Source organism: Protopterus annectens, chromosome 8.part0, assembly GCF_019279795.1.
Source record: "Protopterus annectens isolate FY-2018-M chromosome 8.part0, PAN1.0, whole genome shotgun sequence".
Classification (NCBI taxonomy): domain Eukaryota; kingdom Metazoa; phylum Chordata; order Ceratodontiformes; family Protopteridae; genus Protopterus; species Protopterus annectens.
The window spans coordinates 1,376,770,082-1,376,791,153 of NC_056741.1; the positions used below are offsets into that span (position 1 = coordinate 1,376,770,082).

Below are 21,072 nucleotides of genomic sequence, written 5' to 3' on the forward strand. Positions count from 1 at the left end.
ACAAGCAACATTTGACTCCTAGAGGCACAGTAAGAGGTAACTGCAGAAATGCCTGGAGGCGCACTCAGCTGTAATGATAAACTATATATCCTTACCAAAACCTAAAGTCTAACCCTAAAACTTGTATCCAGTTCCCAAGGTGAGTCCTCACCCCCTTACTAAACCTAAATTCACAGATGGCTCTCTAACCCTAAATCTCCATTGCTGCTCCCTACACTTAAAACTGCCTTCCCACGCCTTAACCATAAAATCCCTATCCCTCCACCCCCCACAGCTGCTTGCCTGAACTCATATTTGAGTTTGAGTACAAGAAGCAGCCTACATAAGCTACAAGGAGCTCAAGTCTCTGGCTTTGAGGTAGTGGTTTTCAAGTGCTTGACACTCAACTGCCTTCAAGACTCCTGTAATAACTGTTACCAAAGGAATTGACCCAATCTAGCTGTGATGATTACAGGCACACTTGAATTCTACCATTCCTGTCTAAAATCTTTGAGAAATCTGTAGCCTTCCAAACTCTGAAATGCATTGCAGTTTACTGTGCGATGAGCATCATGGATTTAGAGCTGGCTATGTTTTCAGTGCTTTAAATACACCAAGAAATATTGTTTACAGCAGAACTGATGTTGGTTTGCTTATCGATGTAGTCTTTCGTAACATAAAAAAGGCCTAAGACTTGGTTCCCAACTCACTATAAAGCTATGCAAATACAACTTAGTCAGAGCTGCTACAGCTGGTTCCTCAATAAACTACAAGGCAGTACCATACACCATCGCCACTCCTAAATCACTTGTTTATGAAGCGTGCCATGGTCTGATATTGGATCCTTTGCTCTTCTCCCTGTACATTAACTCTCTTATCTTTGACTGCTCTAATGTTAAAGTCATTCCATATGCATATCACTTAGGCCTCTCTGGATGCACATATCATCTGTGAAATGACTGATCTAAGCAAAGGTCCGAAAAACATTCATTATTGGTTTGGGTGCAGATATATTCAAAGTAATACAATCAATCCCAAATCTATGCTATAACGGACCAGTAGCAAAATAGCACAATCTCCCTCCTGTTTACAATGACGTTTGCATGGGTGAGTGATGTCTATGTCATTTCTAACTTCCTTCCTCAGTAAGACACTCCCCAGTCAAAGGAATGCCACAAACTGCCTATACCTTACCCAATTATTTCAAAGCTGCATCTCCAATATAATGCATGCTGCAAACAAATGTTAAAGACTGTGCCTTAACTTACCATTCCCTTTTCAGTAAGTATTACTGTACTACCATATCCAAAACTAACACTCTTCCTGTCCATTTCTGACCTACCTAAACTTGTAATTTAACAACAAAGTTGATTAGCTTGCACTGGTAATGAAGGACAGAGCCCTGACTTTTATTAGTTGCTCAGGTACTTGACAGTGCAGTCAGAGGAGGAGAATGGGTATGCCAATCCTGGGGAGTGTGTATTCTAAAGGCACATGCACTTTGGCCAGAGTTACCTGATGGGTGGGCAGGGCACCCTGCTAACATTAATCCCTTGCCAGTGTAAGGGTCTGTGCAGCATAAAGTTCATGTCACTCCCTACTCATGGATTGCCAATTGGTAAACAAACGGGGGGTAAGGCTTAAAAGAAAAGCAGAAGCACTCCTGATGGCTTCTCACAGCTGACCCTCAAACAGGTGAAGTGGATCAAATGGTCTGGGGGCTAGTGGTGTGCATGTAGTGGAAGCAAAAAAGTAAAAATAACAAAATAATAACATTTCTCAACCTTCACTTCTGTCCATCTTGCACATACAATTCATTTTATGTAATCTAGGACTATCCTGTCCTTTACCTGAATGGCCATGTAACTTTCCATTCCCCAAAACAAATTATTCGGTGTATACAAAGCTTTACAAAAGTCAGTTCCAAGATTTCAAATCTAATACTAAACCAAATGCAAGCCTTTCAAAATATTAACTCTTTAAAAATGAATACCTTTCCTCAGAGAACAGCTATGTGTACCTACTACAGAGTAACATAAACACACAAAAACATACTCGGAGGCTCTAAATAAAAATCTGCCCAAGCAACAGAGACCTCCAAAGCAGACATCCAAGCAACTGCTACCCCACAACAATACCCACGTATCACATAGTTCACAAAGTCAGTGTGCCACACAGTCACAGCCCTTAAGGCTAAACAACACACCTAAACACTTGTAATAGGTGACTCTATTGTCAGACACACTGACGTCCCTCTCACCAGGCTGAACAAGGAGAAGGTCACTGTAAGCTGCCTGTCGGGTGCCAGGATCCGCCACATAACACAAGCACTCAGGTCACTCCAAAGCAAGTACAAATATGACTCTGTCATTGTCCATGCTGGTGTAAATGACCTGAGACGTACCTCCCTGGATTACATGAAAAGAGACATAGAGGAGCTCTCTGATCATATGGCCCAGGCTGGTATGACCCCTGACCTTGAGTAGCATCTTACCCTCACCAAGAATGATACCACAGTATAAAGACAAAATGATCAATTTCAACAATTGGCTAAAGTATTGGTGTCACTCAAAGGGGATCCAGTGTCTGTCAGTCTGGGATGACATGCTTGACAAGCCACGTTGCTTCGCTAGGAACGGCTTGCACCCGTCACCCCTGGGTTTTCGAATACTGGCCAAGGCTCTTGCCACCCCCATAGTGCCTTTTTTAGGCAAAGCTCAAAATACAAACCCACCTCCTTAGACAACACAAGGAAAAAGAAACTAAGGGCAATGCTGCTCAACGCCAGAAGTCTAAACCTCAAGATGCATGCACTCGAGGCTCTCCTCAGTATGGAGAATATCGATATCTGTGCAGTAACAGAAACCTGGTTCAAGGCTCCCGAGAGCACCCCAGCACTACCAGGCTATACCTCATACCATGCTTTTCGGCACCAAAACTTGGACCGAACCACAAGAGGAGGGGGAGTATCCATATTCATCAAAGATACCCATACCTCCAGGCTAGTGGCACTGCACGAAGCATTTGAGACCATCCATGTGCAACTAACAGTGGGCAAAACTGCCTTGCAGTTTGTAGCCTGCTACAGACCACCCTCCCAAACTCAGGAACCCCACTCGGCTTTCCTGAAGACACTGGAGAATATGAAGGTCTCTCCAAACACCATTATATTGGGTGACTTTAACTACCCAAACATAGACTGGGAGCACTACTCAAGCCCCAACACCCTAGCCCAATGGTTCCTAGAATTTATAAACTCAAATGCTATGGAACAACTGGTCACCACTCCCACAAGAGGGGAAAACATACTGGACCTGATCATCACCAACATGGGGACTCTATGTTCCATACCACAGGTATACTCCTCATTGGTAAGATCTGACCATAAATTAATCACTATGGACATCCACATCCCGTCCCCACCCCCAGCAAAGGAAACCACAGTCAAAAACTTCTCAAAAGCAAACTTCCCACTTCTCAAAACCAAGGTGGAATCCTTCAAAGCCCCAGGGCCAGTGGAAAATACGGCCCAAACCGCAGAATCCTTTACAAACGCATTCTATGGATACCTACAAGAATGCATGGATCGTGCTATCCCAAATAAAACCAAAACACACTCCTCCAAAGGCAGGAGACCTGTCTGGTGGACCTCAGCCATAAATAAGCTGTACAACAGACGGAGGAAACTACTACATGATAGAGCCAAATCCCTGAAAGGGAAGGCAACTCTGATCAGTACTAGCAAGAAACTACGATCCCTCATAAAATCATCTAAGGCTAGCTTCAAAAGAAAAATTGCAAAAGACGCTAAAGATAATCACAAGGCTTTCTTTAGTTATGTCAGAAACCTGGGTGGAAACTCCCAGATATGCTCTGAGTTGGTGCAAAATGACAAAAAATACACTGAACCCACAGACATTGCCAACATCCTGGCAGACAGGTTCAGTGCAAACTTCTCCCTCCTCCCCCCCAAATGAGCAAATGACTATCCCAACAGTGTAGCCTCCCTGACATCATAGATGCACAGGTGAGAGCTACCCTCTCCAAAGCAAAAAATGCAGCATTAATGGGACCGGACGGTGTCCCGGGCTGTGTTTTACACGAGCTCCAAGAACTGAACCCTCACTTAAAATCACTGTTCAGTCTCAGCCTTACAACAGGATATGTACCCAAAGAATGGCGTACAGCAACAGTGGTCCCACTCCATAAAGGTGGTGCCACAATGGACCCCGGAAACTACCGCCTGGTCTGCAAAGCTATGGAGCGTATCATCATGGAACTCAAACAAAGACATTGGGAACCTTCAAACACTGGATCCTACCCAATTCGGCTTTGTTATGGGCAGATCTTGCCTCTTGAACCTGGTCAGTTTTTTTGAAACAGTCACCAAGGCCATAGACGAAGGGAAGGTAGTCCACACAGCCAACCTTGACCTTGCAAAAGCCTTTGACGCAATACCCCTCTCGGGCATCATAAATAAGCTCACCAGCTTAAATATCAACCCCTATGTCACAAGATGGGTTTCAAACTGGCTTAGGGATAGAACCCACATGGTCAGAATTGCAGGTGCCATGTCAGACTCTAAACCAGTTACAAGTGGCGTCCCACAAGGCTCAGTCCTGGGACCTCTTTTGTTCGGTATATATTTCTCTGAGGTACAGGCTAACACAGGAGGACTATGGCTGACAAAGTTTGCAGATGACTGCAAACTGGGGGCCATAATCGACTCGCCGGCTGACACAAGCATCCTTCAAAAATGTCTCACAGAGATGGATAACTGGTGCCAGAGCCATGGCCTAAAGCTAAATGCCAAAAAATGCGTAGTCATCCCCTTTGGGAAAAACAAAGTGCCCACAAATTACCACACAGGTGGTAATCCATTAAGTACGGAAGAAGTAATTAGGGATTTGGGGACTCAAGTAGATTGCAATCTTTCCTTTGACAATCACATTGCCAAAGTGGTTAGAAAGACATTCTATATAGCCCACCTTATCACGAAGGGGTTCACATCTAGATCAAGAGAGGTCATTGTGCCACTCTACTCATCACTCATCAGGCCCATAACTGAATACAATGCCCCATTTGGGATGTACCTTACCCGACACCTGCTACAACTAGAAAGACCCCAAAAGTACCTCACCAAGAGGATCAAGGGACTCAAACAGATGCCCTATGCAGTTAGGCTAAAGAAACTCCAGCTCTACTCAGTTGCTTACCGCCTACTCAGAGGCGATCTGTGCCTGACGTATAAAGCCATGTCCAACCCAGAATTAATGTTCATGCTCCACCTCAAGAAATCCAAATCCATCAGAACTACACGCTCCAGTGACTTAAACCTCAGCACAGAAATAAATAGAACAAGCTGGAGGGACAGATTCATAACCCAGAGGCTCCCCTCACTCTGGAACAAAATCCCAATCCATGTCAGACAGAGCCCCTCAATGACCCTCCAAGAAGAATCTTGACGTTTGGATGGGAGATCGTAAATTTACCCCCGGAATCTCTTCTGTGTCACTGCTAGACAGAGGCATGGTAAACTAACCTTAAATGGGCTATCTTCTGTGACCTACTATACAGAGGCACAGTCAACTAATCTAAGAAGGGTGGCGAAAGCCAAACACACTCTGGCTAGGCTTGTAAATGCCCTAGGGCAGATAGCATAGTATCAACCTATGAACCTATAATTAGGTTGTAAGACTGCATGTTTCTGAGGAGCAGCTCTTTTTGTTTACTACAGCAATATATCTGCATTACAAATGGCCATCAAATGTAACTAATAAAAAACAAACTAATGTAATCTGATGTTTATTTGCATTGCCTATTACTGGCTAAGATTTGCCTCACTTTCTGAATGAAAATGGTTCCAGTGGAACTGAATATGTATCCAGTTAGCAAAATAATAAATAATTAAACAAGAAAGAATCCTTGAATTACACAGATTGTAAAGACACAACTCTAACAAGGGGTAGGCAAGCCTCCCCATTTTAATTTTTCTATATTGCCCATGACAACAAACTAATAAATGGCATTACTGTACAGTGACATTATCCTCTGATTTTCACAAGGAGGGGTACTAAATCAGTTACTGTTGCCACAAAAAATTAAACCTTTAGGAAAAGAGTACTACTAAAAAAAAAACAGTAACTTACCTCTTTATGTACCACATGGGAACAAGCCATATTATGTAGGTCATTTGGTTGTACAACTTGCTGACACACAAGGCACAGTTTACAGCCCAGTGGACCCTTAAAAAAGAAAAAAAAAATGTGTGACAATCCCACGGCTTTTAAACTTTTACATTCTTCTTCTTTGTCTTCCATTCATTCCCCTCCCAATTCTTTCTACAAAGATGTTTTCATACTAAAAATCAAGTTTCACAGTATTTATTGGGACTGGAAAGTAACAACCTGCAAGGAAGATGGTGTTTTTCCAGCATTACAGAATTGCTACTAAATACTGTTTCTCCTTGGTCGCACTAAGACCATACCTGTTACTTATTTGATCAGCCCACTTCTAGCCTCATGACAATTACAACTATTATGATTAATAAAACCCTTTGGAAACAATGGCTACGATTCCCACAGCAAAATCTGCTTTCTGCAAATTCTTTTTTATCAGAAGACATCTTCTTACGAAATGCAGAACAGCACATCAGTAAATGTACATTATAATTGCAAGGGGAAGTAATTTTTACTACAAAACAATCCAGTTTTATAAATCTATCCATATACTACTACGGAGAGGTGGAAGCCTGATACAATGTGCTAAAAGAAGTAGTGACACAATCTGTTTAGATGTGATTTTGTACTGATGCTGCCACAGAAATTTGTTTACATAGTGCAACAAAGCACAAAGGAACAGCCCTCTTCTAACCTGAAGAATGCATCAGCAGTACTTTAAATCAACTTAACTCTAAACCCAAGGGCCTCTAATTCATTTTTGAACCCAGATCACCAACAAGCCAACAGCTGAAATAAAAGGTCTCTACCTTTTAAGGCAGCAGTATACAGTGCTACGTCTGCAGTGTTGGCACTATATGCCAATTTATATCTCTTAACACTACAATTTTCCCAGGAGGTTTGTCATAAGTAACATAGTGATCCTCAGTGCTAGTGCTGCATGCCACAGAAAGGCACGGGTTGAGGGATAACTAACTAGAGAGAAAACAGCCTTATGTATGGTCAAACAGTGATCTATGGCAGTAATCAGAACTGCCTAAGATATGCAGTGCTCTCATCACTAACTGTGCAGTTTCAGATGGAAAAAATGGCTATAAATAGACATAGTGAATGGAACACTGTACTCCATCTTCTGTAGTGGGACTTAAAAGACTAGCTCATGGGCTGGCTCAGAAAGCTTTGATGGTACTACCAGATAGCAGTGTCCCCTATCAGTGAATGAGGGAATAACCACGCTACTGCTATAATCCCTGTGTTGGGCTATACAACATGCCCCCAGCTACAGAGAGAGAGAGAGAGTGTGTGTGTGTGTGTGTGTGTGTGTGTGTGTGTGTGTGTTTGTGTGTCTCCTAGAGGTGCATCATTTATTAACCTTCTTACATATAAAAAGGCTTAACATACTGGGAGTTATCTGCCTCTAATGTTACTCTGCAGGAGTTATTTGCACATTTAGATCACCTGAAGTGTCAATTCCACTAGTACAGATGGCATTAAGTAACAGTACAAAGGGCAGGGAAAACTGCATAAAGATGTACAGGCAGCACTGTTTCAAGAACAAGGGAGATCAGTAATTCTACCTAAATTAAAATGTAGTCCATAACTGGGCCTGAAGGAGAAAACATAACTCACCACTGAAGGTCTCTCTGGATGATGCCCCATTACAGCATTACTTCCATAAGGCCGTGATACAGAAGGGTTACTCTGTGATACAGCTGTAGGAAACCGAAGAGTTCTGGGGAAAGATGAAATCTGTAAAACACACCAGAAATTAACATTATTATGGCTGCATACAAATGAATGCAACCCACTGAACATTACACCGTCAAAATAGGTGCTGAGACAATAAGAAATGTTTGCTGCGTTGTGGTGTGTGCCCATAATTTCAAAAGCAGCAATTGATATACACTGCTAAAACAACCAGCAATCTATAATTCTACATGTAGAAGACTAAAGAACACACTGGACATGTCTGCAATCACTACAGTACTAAAATCAATTATCTGAACACCCTCATTTACTTAGTCACTGTAGAGACGATACAGTCATTTATGTGATGGTGTAGGTCAACATTCTGATGCTGCTGTTAAGATGGCAGTTTACAATCTCAAATACATGAACACATAACTCAGATGAAATTCTCCTTCCCTAACAACAGACAAAACAATTATCTACACAGAACTTCCAAAATGGCTGCACATTGAGTAACAGCTTAATTCTAGTTCTCCCAGTGTGAAAACAGAAACTTAACAGAGAAAGCCAGTGGATTTATACTTCTGGGTAAAGCTCAGTAATTGGCTAGTAAGTGCACTGCCTGGATACCAGGAAAAAAGAAATACAGAGTACCTGAATGAAAATCAGTTTCAAAAGGTGAGGAAAAAACACAGACTGGGAAAAGTAATGCAGCTGTTCAGCAAAAAGCAGTGAAGCTCCAGACACGACTTCCAGTAACCTAGAGGAAAGTATAAGACACACATAAAATAAACGAAACACTGATGGAATACATCAACTCAAACAACAAAAGGCTCGAAAAAATGGAAGAAGTTTTAAACAGGTATTCAGATGAGGTGATAAAACTGCAAAACTCGGAGGCCAAAATTAAGAAAAGGCTGGCTGAATATGCGACTGCACAAGAAAAGATGTTTCAAAAAACAATAGAATTAGAGGACAGAGCATATAGGGAAAACCTGAGATTTTCTACTGTACCGTAGAAGCTGGAAGGAACTGACTGTATTAATTTTATGAAAGCAGAAATAAGCAACTGGACTGGTATTCCACAGCAGTTGTTGTTAAATGAAATGGCACATCATGTGTATGCGTCAAACCTGGCTAAGGGAAAGCAACCTAAACCATTAATAGTAAAGATGCAATCCTACCATCTGACAAAACTGTGGCAGAAGGACAGAGTACTAAAAGTGGAAGCCAACAGAGTGTTTGCAGAGAATGATTACTCACTGTACACCAGGTAGAAGAGGAGCAAATTTATACCACTATTCAGGAAATGTTGACAAGCAGGCATGAGATTCAAACTGCTGTATCCAGCTATCTTCAAAATAATACTCCCCAGAGGGACAAAACCATTTTTGATTAAGTATATGCTAAGGAGGAAATACAAAAGTTTGTCCAACAAAATGTGAGCTGTGAAACAGAAGGAGATTCTGCTTCTTGTTCTTCCAGTAATAAAGGCCACATTGACACTGTGCTGGTGAAACCTTTTCCAATGTCTCAATGGAAAATGCTTGAGAGAAGGAAAAAAAACACAACAGTCTATTAGAAGAATCAAGAGTACACTGGAAATGAAGGAGAGACAGGATATGGGAGAGGGAGATGAGCAAGAATAAAACCAGTAACTTGGAAATTGACAAATGTGGTATTACAAAGCAATAATATTTGTGAAACATGACAAAACAAGAAAATCTGGAAATACTGGACTTTTTTGGACTTTGTTAAACTTGTAGAGAACTCTAAAGCATATATGTCATTATTGTTCGCAAAATGCTTAGGAGAGGGGAAGAGGAGGGAAAAAGTTAACTGTAAGTAAATCAATTTTTTTCTTAATGGTACTGTTTTATAGTGCATGATTTTCATTGCATGCTATAAACTAAAGTTTTCTCAGTTATTTTTTTTTAAGTGTAATGGGAATACTAACTGTAAACATGTGCTCCTGTTTTCTCCCTCCTTTTCTCTTTCTCCCTGTTCAGCTTTAAGAAATGTAAGCACTGCAATGTTAAAAAAGTCTTGTTAAAAGAACATGACAAAAGAAAAATGAGTCTGCTTTTTCTTATTCTTGGATAGGGGAATGACTAGATCAAGGTCCTTAGCTTGCTCCAGTAACACGTTTTAAGAGACAGCAAGTAAATGAAAAAGAATACTGAATATCATAAGACTTTTTCTAGCAAATACATGTATGCTTAGTAGCAATTTTGTGTCTGGTCCTCATGTCTCCAGGAGACAAACTGATAAAGAGAAATGGCTGGGAGATAATGTTCTCTGAAAGCATGCAAGTGTTTACCTAGCTGGGAGAGCTATAAAGATAAGACAAAACCAGACAGCACTTAGTAGAAGCACAGGCCGCACCATGCATCTTAGCATGGATAACCTTTATTTTAGGTTAACTCAAGTGTGTGAGTGTGGCTGTCAGTATGGAACATTTGTTCCTATTAGGAGGGCAAAATGTCAATATTCGAAGATGTACATAGTTTTGGGTGTCATTATTAATTTAATAGTATTTTAGGGGGCTATATGAGTGTGTTTTTTTTTTTGAGGGCTTTCAATAAAACAAAGAAATTGTTAAGATGTGACATAGGCTCAAATGGATATGACAAGAAACAACTGTATAAAAGATCAACCTGCCAAACAGTGTATGCATGTAACACAAAAGGTGGAACTAAGACAGTTAACAAAAAAAGTTGTTATACATAAAAGGACGGAATAATAACTTTTTAATACAATAATGCTTTCTGTAAAGCCTTTAAATGTGAATGGTCTCAAAGATAAATACAAAAACGTAAGAGTAGTGAACTATATTAAAAATGTAGAGTGCAAATAGCTATCCTACAGGAGACATTTGGAAAGAATTGAACATGTGAATTTACTATAGAAAAATTTTCAGGATGGTTATTCAGTGGAATACATGGGATAAAGGAAAACAGAGGTATTTATATTAATTGCAAGAGAAGATCCAATAGTGATGGAAAAGGATAAAAAAGATAATAATGGTAGATTTGTAGTACTAAGGGGCTACTGGCAAGGGAGGATGATTACACTGGCATGTATTTATGTTCCACCTAAAACTGCTATAATGGAGCTTAAGAAAATTCTGGAAGAAATAATCATCTTTCAGCAAGGAATATTAGTTATAGGTAGGGACTGGAAGTTGATTTGTAGCAGTGAAAATGTGTCGGGGTGCAGAAAGGAAAATATAACAAAGGAGGGTATATTTTTAATTTATGAATGAAAATATTTGTCATGGAAGAGATTAACTCAGTACTTGGAGTTTTAAGTGAATTTACATATTACTCTCCAAGATACAAAAACTGGACTAAGCTAGACAGAATTTACATTTCACAAGAACATGCGCATTTAATTGAAGGTCTTGGTATGCACCCAATAACTATTTCAGATCATACACCAATAATAACTAAAATAAAAACACAGGTAAAGAAATAAAAATCTGTTGAAAAGAAAGGAATTTACGGAATGAGTAGTATAAATTATTCAGCAGCTACTAGAGAGAGAAATTTCTTCTGAAAATATAGCCAGGGAGTGAGAAAAAATTAAAGTGGAGTTTAAAAATAGGGTGAAAAAAAAAGAAAGGGAGATATGGTTAAGAAATATCAAGAATTATTTAGAGGGGCTGACAAATGTAAAAGTATTGCCAAATAGGCAGAATCTCACAGAACAAGAACAGGAGCAACTGCAGAATGCTAAACATAAAATTAGGGATTATCTCAATAATATGCATGAAATTAGAAAGATTGCTGTTAAGCAACTGTTTTTTTATAATAACTCTAGAGCACAAAAATTTTCAGCACAACGACTCAGGCAACAGATAGAAGAAAAAGCTATCATCAAGCTTAGGGAGCCTATAAAAAGGAAGATAACAACAAATCTTGCAGAACTATTAGAAATTTTTTGGAAATTTTATGAAAGTTTGTACAAAGCAGAGAAATATGGAAATCATGAAAAGGTACAAATGTAAATGTTTATGGAAGAATTAAATATGCCAAGGTTAGATGTAGATGAGGCTCAATTACTAACAGTCAGGATAGGAGGAGATAAGATAAAAATGGTGATGCATAACCAACCTACAGGAAGGTCCCCAGGAACAGATGGTATTCCTGTGCAAGTTTGGAAGTTAGGAGGGAAAAACTGATAAAGATTGGGAAGGTTTTGTTTAACAGTATTTTAAGAGGAGGAGAAATAGCAACATCCTGGAAGAAAGTGGTGGTAACTGTAATACTTAAAAAGGGTAAAGATCCATCTGATCCAACTTCATACTGGCCTATTTCAATACTAAACCATGACTATAAAGTGTTTATGTCTATAATGGCTAAAAGAATGGCAAAACTGATGCAAAAATCAATAGATATGGATCAATGTGGTTTTGTGGAGGGGAGGCAAACATTTGACAACATTAACAGAACACTGACGATCCAGAGGGATGATGAATGTAAGAAAATATTACTGTTGTTGATGGGTCTTGATGCAGAGAAAGTATGTGTTATAGTAAGCTGGGACTTTATGAGCAGGGCATTCAAAGATTTTCATTCCCTGATAAAATTCTAAGGTTGGTTAGGAGGACATATGAGGGATTGGAGGTGAAAATTAAAGTGGGTGGGTTCTTCTGATAATTTCTGCTTGAGCAGAGGAACCAGACAGGGTGCCTTCTTTCCCCTTTGTTAATTGCATTACATTTAGAACCACTGCCAAAGAAAATAAGGGACTCAGAAATTCAAGAATATAGTTGGTGGGGTAGTCAAGAAAAAGATGATATTATTTTATACTTGATAAAACCAGAAAAGAACATTACAGTGTTGTGGAACATTTTGAGACAGTTTCATTTATTCTCAGGATATAACATTAATGAATATAAAACAAAGGCAATAGTGGTAAATTATGTACTTATACAAGAACTGGTTCAGCAATATCCATATTTATGGGGACATGATAGAATTAAGCATTTAAGAGTATGGATTAAAAATGTTTACTAGTATGGCAGTCATGGATATGTGGGAAGAGACTAAACAAAAAATAATACAAAAACTGAGAAATTGGAAGCTCTGTTACATGAATACAGATAATAAGAAACAAGCAGTTAAAATGTTTTTAGTCCCTTTAGTCTTATACACAGGTCAGGTCAGGCATATGTTTTGGGGTTTCATTTCATTGAACAAAATTACGTTTCAACGAACAGTAATTTTGTGACACCTTATACCCGAAAGTGCATTTATTCGAAAATGCACTTTCGTGAATAACCACGTAACCGAAAAGTAAAAAAATTTATACTACATGGCAACAGTAACCACATGTATGGAGGGGGGCAAGCCCCCCACACCCCTGCTATTTATAGATTCTCACTCTGAGATCGTACTATAGTGGGGAAAAGGGACTATTCCCTTATCCGCCCTGTGCTGCGATCTGAGCAACAACTTCCATTGCTTTCTGGTTAGATGGTTATTCATGAAAGTGCATTTTTGAATAACTGCACTTTAGGGAATAACGGGTCACCAAATTACGTTTTGAAAAAACGTTTTGATGGGTTGAAGTAGACCAGTTTTATAGGTTCATAGGTTCATACTAGGCTATCTGCCCTAGGGCATTTATAAGCCTAGCCAGAGTTGTGTGGCTTTCACCACCCCTTAGGTTGAAGAATACTATACCCATTAGTTTGCCGTGCCTCTGTCCAGCAGTGATACAGAGATGATCCCCGGGGTAAACCTAAGATCTCCCATCCACTGGTCAAGATTCCTCTTGAATAGAGCCAGCGAGGTGCTCTGTCTCACATGGACCAGGATTCTGTTCCACAGCATAGGGAGTCTCTGGGTGATGAATCTGTCCCTCCAGCACGTCCTATTTATATCCGTGTTGAGGTTTAAGTCTCTTGCTCTTGTGGCTCTGGTGGATTTGGATTTTTTGAGGTGGAGCATGTCCATTAATTCCGGGTTGGACATGGCCTTGTATGTCAGGCACAGGTCACCTCTGAGCAGACGGTATGCGACTGAATAGAGCTGGAGTTTCTTCAGTCGGGCAGCATATGGCATATTTTTGAGCCCCTTTATCCTTTTGGTGAGGAACTTTTGGGGTCTTTCCAATTGCTGCAGGTGTCGGGTAAGATACATTCCGAATGGGGCATTGTACTCAATCATTAGTCTGATAAGTGAAGAGTACAGGGGAACAATGACCTCCCTTGATCTGGATGTGAATCCCTTCATAATCAGGTGGGCAATGTAGAAGGTCCTCCTAACCACTTTGGCAATGTGAGTGTCAAAAGAAAGGTTACTGTTAACTTGGGTCCCCAGGTCCCTGATAACCTCTTCTGTGCTTAATGGATTGCCACTTATGTGGTAACTTGGGGTTACCTTGTTTTTACCAAAGGGTATGACTATACATTAGAGGAAACGTTGTGAGCAGAAATTAATAAAGAGCTGAAGGATTTTATCTGGAAGAAGAAGATGGCAAGCATCAAGTGGGATGAGCTGATTCTTCCAATAGAACAAGGCATGTTGGGATTACCCGATTTGAAGGAGTACACAGTTAAGGCTCCTAGACATAGCACAAGCAGAAGCCTATAATTCAAATGGAAAGGGATGATGATGAAACAGGTGGGAAGCTCAAGAAACAAGGAGAAACTTTGACTTTGGAGGTGGACCTTTAAGGAGAATAACAATAATCACAACAAATATATTCATAAAGTAGCAGAAAGTATTCTAAGAACTAAGCCAACACATGAATGGATAAAGAAGATTATGCCAATAGAGATGATTGCAATTAGGGATACAGACAATAGGCAAGAGGGGGCTGGAATTTATTGGAGAAAACCGGCAAAGGAACCAAGGTATTGTGAGCAAATAACTAGTGAAGGAAAGGTAACAGAATGGGAAGATGCCAAAAATGTATTTGGACTGCAGGTCAGAGACTGCCTTCCCTATCAAGGACTAATATCAGAGTACAGACAAAGAGAAAGAAACAGGGTGGTCCTAAACAAAAGACCAGCACTCTTAGAATTTTTAGTAGAATCTGGAACAAAAGCTGCTATTAAAAATGAATAATTATAACAGCATATAAAATACTTCATAATAACTGTGATGAAATGGGCAAGTGCCAGCACAGCCAGCTGGAGTTTTATAAAGAATACGCCCTTTGAATATCAAACTGATTTATACAAGATGCTTGTGTTACAAATGTATTAGAACTGTATGTCATTTGTATATTAAACTGATTTGTACCAATGCTTGCGCTGAAAATGTATTTGTGAGGTTTGCTTGTGTTAAAATGTATTAACAGTGCACCCTGCTGGAATGAAAAGAAATGTATGTATTACTGCAACTGAATTAAATGTATATGTTTTAATAGAGGACACTGGGAGAGCAGAGGTTAACTTTAATAAAAATAAAATGTAAATGAGCTGTTAAACCATTAAAATGGCAGCCCACAGTGCTGAACAGGACTGGAGACGATAGTTCTGGGAAAGAATCTTTGTCTACTAACCCAGTGAAAAGAGGGGAGGCCCAAGGCACTGACATAAATATATGCATATGTATTGTGGTTGTCTGTGCTAAATTCCTGTCTCAGCTTCAAAGGGGAATACAGTGATAACCTACAGTCAGGTGACCAGATGAGGTCATTCTGACAGCCCTGTTGGAAATTATATTTTAGATATTAAAAAAGAGAATTCTCAGAGTATTGAGTATTCTGTTTGGGAAGCCTGACTAGAAAGACCTTCACCCACAGCATATTGCCTTGCAGTAATAAGTAACTTAACTAGGGAAAGTACAGTTTTGTACCTACCATAAATGTAGATGTCCGATAGGAATGCATCTGCAGTCCTTACAAATGGGTTGTCCTGTCGTCAGGCAGCCCTTCGGTCGGCCGGATTCCAAAGTCTGGGTCCGGCTTCGGCTGGTGTCGCACTTCACCCGACGTCATCGCTGCAGTTTTTCGGGTATAAAGGCATCAGCCGACGCCATCTTCCTCAGTGTTTCTTGCCCCAGATGCCAGGTGCCCTCTTGGATGGCTAAATTTGGATAAATGCCAATGTTTCCAAATAGTAGAGAGCAAACACATAAAATAAGCATGTATGTACATATATACAAACAAATACACCATAATAGATCCCCCCCAAGCTAGCTGAAGGATGACAAATACCCTAGGAGTACCTGAGAGGGGAAGGTGGGTGGGTAATCCTGACTGCAGATGCATTCCTATCGGACATCTACATTTATGGTAGGTACAAAACTGTACTATGTCCTTCAAGGATGCATCTGCAGTCCTTACAAATGGGTAGAATACCATAGCTAAACTAGGGGAGGAGGAAAAAAGTAGAGATTATGGTGTAGCTAGGATCCCTTGCAAAACAGCAGTGGCAAAACCTGCTCGGGATCTAGAGTATAAAGGTAAATTGTAATGCTTGGCAAATGTATGCATGGAGGTCCAAGTAGCAGCCTCTATAATGTCCTTGGTAGCCACTCCTCGTAAGAAAGCTGTGGTAGTGGCAGTAGCCCTTGTGGAGTGAGGCCTGATGTTCTCTGGAGTTTTCTTTCCATGGTAGGAGTAACAAAATTTAATGCAATTTCCTATCCATTTGGAGATTGTCTGTTTTGAAATTGGTTTTCCTTCCTTTCCTGTTGCATATGCTACCAGAAGCTGGTCAGTTTTTCTATTGGACTTGGTCCTGTCCAGGTAGTAGCGTAATTGCCTATGTACATCCAAGGTATGTAAGAGTCTTTCTCCCCTGTTCTGTGGGTTGGGGAAGAATGTAGGTAGGTGGATAGCCTGACTTAATGACACTCTGGATACCACCTTAGGCATAAATGTAGGATTTGTTCTCATGGACACTCTATCTTGATGGAAGATCAGGAAGGGTTGCACTGCCATTAATGCCTGTAGTTCAGAGACCCTTCTTGCTGAAGTTATTGCCAGCAGGAAAGCAGTCTTCCAGGATAAGTATTGTAATTCTGCTGTTGCTGCTGATTCGAAAGGGGGAAGTGTCAATTTTTCTAGGACAAAGTTCAAGTCCCATGCTGGCAATGGAGGTTTCCTAGGAGGTTTTACATTTTTAATTCCTCTCAGAAACTGTCTGAGCAGAGGATGAGAGAAGACAGGAGGATCCAAGTTGTATTCTGCTGAAATAGCTGATGCATGTATCTTGATGGAAGAATAGGACAGGCCTGTATGGAAGAGCTCTGCCAAGTACTCCAGGATGTTGGCTATGTTTACCAGTGTCACATCTTTTCCCTTTGCAGTACTCCAAATGAGATATCTTTTCCATTTTGCTGCATAATTCTTTCTTGTTGAAGGTCTATGAGCCTCCAGGATTATGTCTTTAACCCTATGGGATAAATTTGGGTTAATTGCTCTTATGTAATGTTCCAGGCAGTCAGCTGCAGAGTTTTCAGGTTTGGATGCAGGATGTTGTAGTTGTTCTGTGTTAACAGTAATGGGATCAGGGGTAGTGTCCATATTTGTTCCCGAGACATGCTCCTCAGCAATGGGTACCAATGTTGTCTTGGCCAGTCTGGAGCTATCAGAATGATCCTTGGACGGTCCTCTTTGATCTTCAGAAGCACCTTGTGCATCAAAGGAAGTGGTGGGAATGCGTATGCTGTCAGATTTTTCCAACTGAAGGATAGGGAGTCCACCTTCCAAGCAAGTGGGTGGTATGTCCTTGTGCAGAATTTCTTTAGCTGGTGATTGAGTGGGGATGCAAACAAGTCTATTTGTGGTAATCCCCATTTTCTTGTAATGGCTTTGAAAATGTCCGGATGCAGCATCCATTCGTGGGCATCTGTGGTAGTTCTGCTTAATATGTCTGCTAGAATGTTTTCTTTTCCTGGTACAAAAATTGCTTGTAACTGAATGTTGTAGCTCAGAGCCACATCCCATAGATCCAGTGCCAGCCGGCATAGAGGATATGAATGTGTGCCTCCCTGTTTGTTGATGTACCACATAACTGTGGTGTTGTCTGTCCTTATCATCAACTGACCTTCCTGGAGAAACGGTCTGAATGACTGAATTGCCAATTTTACTGCCAGCATTTCCTTTAGATTTATGTGCAGGCGCAGCTGGTCTTGAGTCCATAAGCCTTGTATGCACTTGCCCAGCATGTGTGCCCCCCAACCGAGGTCTGAGGCATCTGTCGTGATGGTTTGGCTTGGTTGACTGTTGCAGAAGGGCAATCCTGTGTTTGATTGACAGGCCTGAGCCCACCATAGGAACTCTTGCTTCAGGCATGGGATTATAGGAATTTTGGTTTGTAGGCTGTGCTTGTGTTGGGACCACAAATTCTTCAGGTACCACTGTAGCTTTCTCATATGCAGTCTGGCATGAGGGACCAGAATTATGCAGGATGCCATGAAGCCTAGGGCTTGTAGTACTTTTCTTGCAGTTAGATGGTTCTGCTTTGTTAATGCCAAGAAGTAGAGAGGTAGTTGCTCTTTCTTTTCTGCAGTTAGGAATGCCATTTGTTTTGAAGTGTCCAGCTATGCACCCAGAAAGGTTATTCTTTGGGATGGAATCAGCCTTGACTTTTTTATATTGACTGTATATCCCAGGGCTTGTAGCAGGTAAATGACTCTTTGTAAGTCTTCTGTTAGCTTGCTTTTGTTGTCCGCTTGTATCAGGCAGTCGTCCAGGTAGGGATAAATTTGGATCCCCTGAAGTCTGCAATGAGCAATTACTGATGCCAGGCATTTCGTGAACACTCTGGGCGCAGTAGACAAGCCAAAGGGCAATGCTGAAAATTGATAATGCTCTGATCCTGCAAGAAATCTGAGGTATCTTCTGCAAATTGGTCGAATGGGGACGTGCAGGTATGCCTCCTTGAGATCTAGAGTTACCAGCCAAGACTCCTTGCCCAGCATGGGAAGAAGCTGCTGTAGGGTCAGCATTTTGAATTTTGCAACAATGAGGAATGTGTTTAAAGTGGACAGGTCTAGAATAGGTCTCCATTTGTTTTCTTTTCTTGGTACCAGGAAGAGTCTGGAGTAAAATCCCTTTCCTTGCTCCATAGATGGTACCTTTTCCACAGCTCTCATTCTTAATAGTTGAGATATTTGCTTTAGAGCTTCTGCCCTTTGAGTAGGTGGTAGGTTTGGCATTCCTCTCTTTCCTGGTAGAGTATGGAAATGGAACCTGTAACCTTGGTCTATAGTTTGCAAAATCCATTTTTCCCTTGTGATGCAATGCCAGTTCTTTGAAAATAAGGTTAGCTTTCCGCCTAAGGGTGCTTCTAGTTGTTCCCTGGTAGGCGGTGCCACTGCCAAGTCACTGTGATTGAGTTGTCGTAGTGGTGGTGGCTGCGTCTGTGCCTCGCTGGTTGTTACCTTGCCACTGGTGTCCCCTGTAGGCACCCCTGGATTGGTTTCTGCCTCTAGAACGCCTATTCCTGCCTCTCTGTGTCTTAGAGGAGTCCGGAAAGGACCAATTCTTGGAGGGCCAGTTCCTGCTAAACCTTGGAGGTTGAACCTGTAAGAAATCTTTCACTGTTTGTACAGATTTCGCCTTCTCCTCCATCTTTTTTAGTACCTGCTGTGCAGGGGAAACAAATAAATTGACCTTGTCCATGGGTGCATCCAAAAGCTTTGATTTGACATGGTCTGGTAATGCCTGTTCTTTCAACCATGTATGTCTCCTGATAACTGTGCCAGTCATGGCTGATCTAAAGGAAGCCTCCAGTGCATCATAGCCACATTTTAAAGAATGGTTACTAACCTGCTGTATGTTATGTACCATTTCCTGAACATATTTTTTATCTAAAGATTCTTCAGAGGACAGCTTTTTAGTTAACTGGTCAAGCATAAACTCTTGATATTGAATCATATGAAATTGGCAGTTCAAAGCCCTTGCTGACAAAGTAGCAGAGGTGTAAACTTTTTTACCCCATCTCTCTAAGGACCTGGATTCCCTTTCAGAGGGGAGGGGGTTTTTAGTAGAAGTAGCTGTTACAGCTTTAGGGCCCTGGGAGATAGTCTCTGGATCTGCAAAGGGAGCCTTATATAAATGGTGATGAGTGTCCGGGACTCTGTAGAACCTATCGGGCTTAGCAGGAGCCGGAGGTAATGAATCAGGAGCAGTGCAAGCATCATTAAATGCATCATCTACAACAGAAAGAACTGGAGGTATAGCTAAAGGCCTATGTTGTGGCAAATGTAGAAAGGTTCTAAGCCTTTTTCTGGAGTCTGAGAAATCTTGGCCCTGCCACTGAAATTGTTCCCTCATAGCATGCAAGGTTTCCCCAAAGGAAAATTCCTCAGGTGGAGAGGCTGAAGGAATGGACTCTTCAGCATCAGAGTCTTCGTAAGGGGAATAAGGAGCCTCAGGAGGATCTGTATGTTCTGAGTCATCAGAGGAATCATCTGTGGATACTGGCTCAGGGGCTCTGCTCTAGGCCTCTTTTCTGGAGGTGGGAGAGAGGTCCTGTCTGGATGAGGCTGGGATCCACGAATTAAAGAAATTAGATCCTCAGCCAAAGAAAGCATATGGGAGCTGGTGCTGGGCCTGTGTGAGGGGGGTTTGGCAGGCACCGTTTTGGAACTTTGGCTGCTTTAGCCCTGGCAAAGGCCTTAATAGACATGGCTGCTGGAGGCCTAGCAGCTCCACGTGCAGGGGTTGAAATATCCAGGGGAATAGTGTCTGATAATTCCTGAGAAACCGCAACAGAAGGTTGGATTTCAGAAGCCGATTCTACCAGGTTAGAGGAGGCCTCGGTAGAAGGCATGGTTTCGGCTGAAGAAAGAACCGCTTGCTCGGTTTCGGCCGAAACCGAGACACTCGCGGTTTGCTTAATCGCGGTTTCGGCCGAAACCGAGGACCGCGAGTGTCGGTCCTTTTCTTTGCGTTTTTTGGAAATTTGAGTTGTCGGAGGATCCAACGGCATAATATAGGCAAAATCAGAGCCGAAAATCTGTTCAGCAAACTCCGACCGACGTCTAAGCGTCCGTCGGTTAAAAGAAGCACAGGCTAGACAAGCTGCTACGTCGTGGTCTGGGCCTAAACAATGTATGCAGTAGGAGTGGAAATCCTTATGAGGTATTTGTTTCCCACAAGATAAACAGTTATTCACTTTCTCTGACATCGGCTGAGGCAAGAAAGAGTCCCCAACGGGGTACTTAGCTTTTTAGAAGTCTTCGAAGTAGTAATCTCTGGATCTGACCGACCGGCACTTGCGAACAGCTTCTGCTTCGGGCGCCACGCGGCA

The 21,072-nt window shown here is 41.4% G+C and overlaps 1 protein-coding gene across 2 annotated transcripts in view; it reads right to left on the minus strand.

The window, feature by feature from the left end:
* RNF214 (ring finger protein 214) overlaps nt 1–21,072 on the minus strand; it is a 706,739-nt gene that overhangs the window by 83,194 nt on the left and 602,473 nt on the right. For both annotated transcript variants that reach the window (XM_044080961.1, XM_044080960.1), the window contains exons 14-15: nt 7,788–7,907; nt 6,129–6,224 (exon numbers count right to left, since the gene is read on the minus strand). In XM_044080961.1, coding sequence (XP_043936896.1) covers nt 6,129–6,224; nt 7,788–7,907 — 216 coding nt within the window. The remainder of the gene's footprint in view (nt 1–6,128; nt 6,225–7,787; nt 7,908–21,072) is intronic.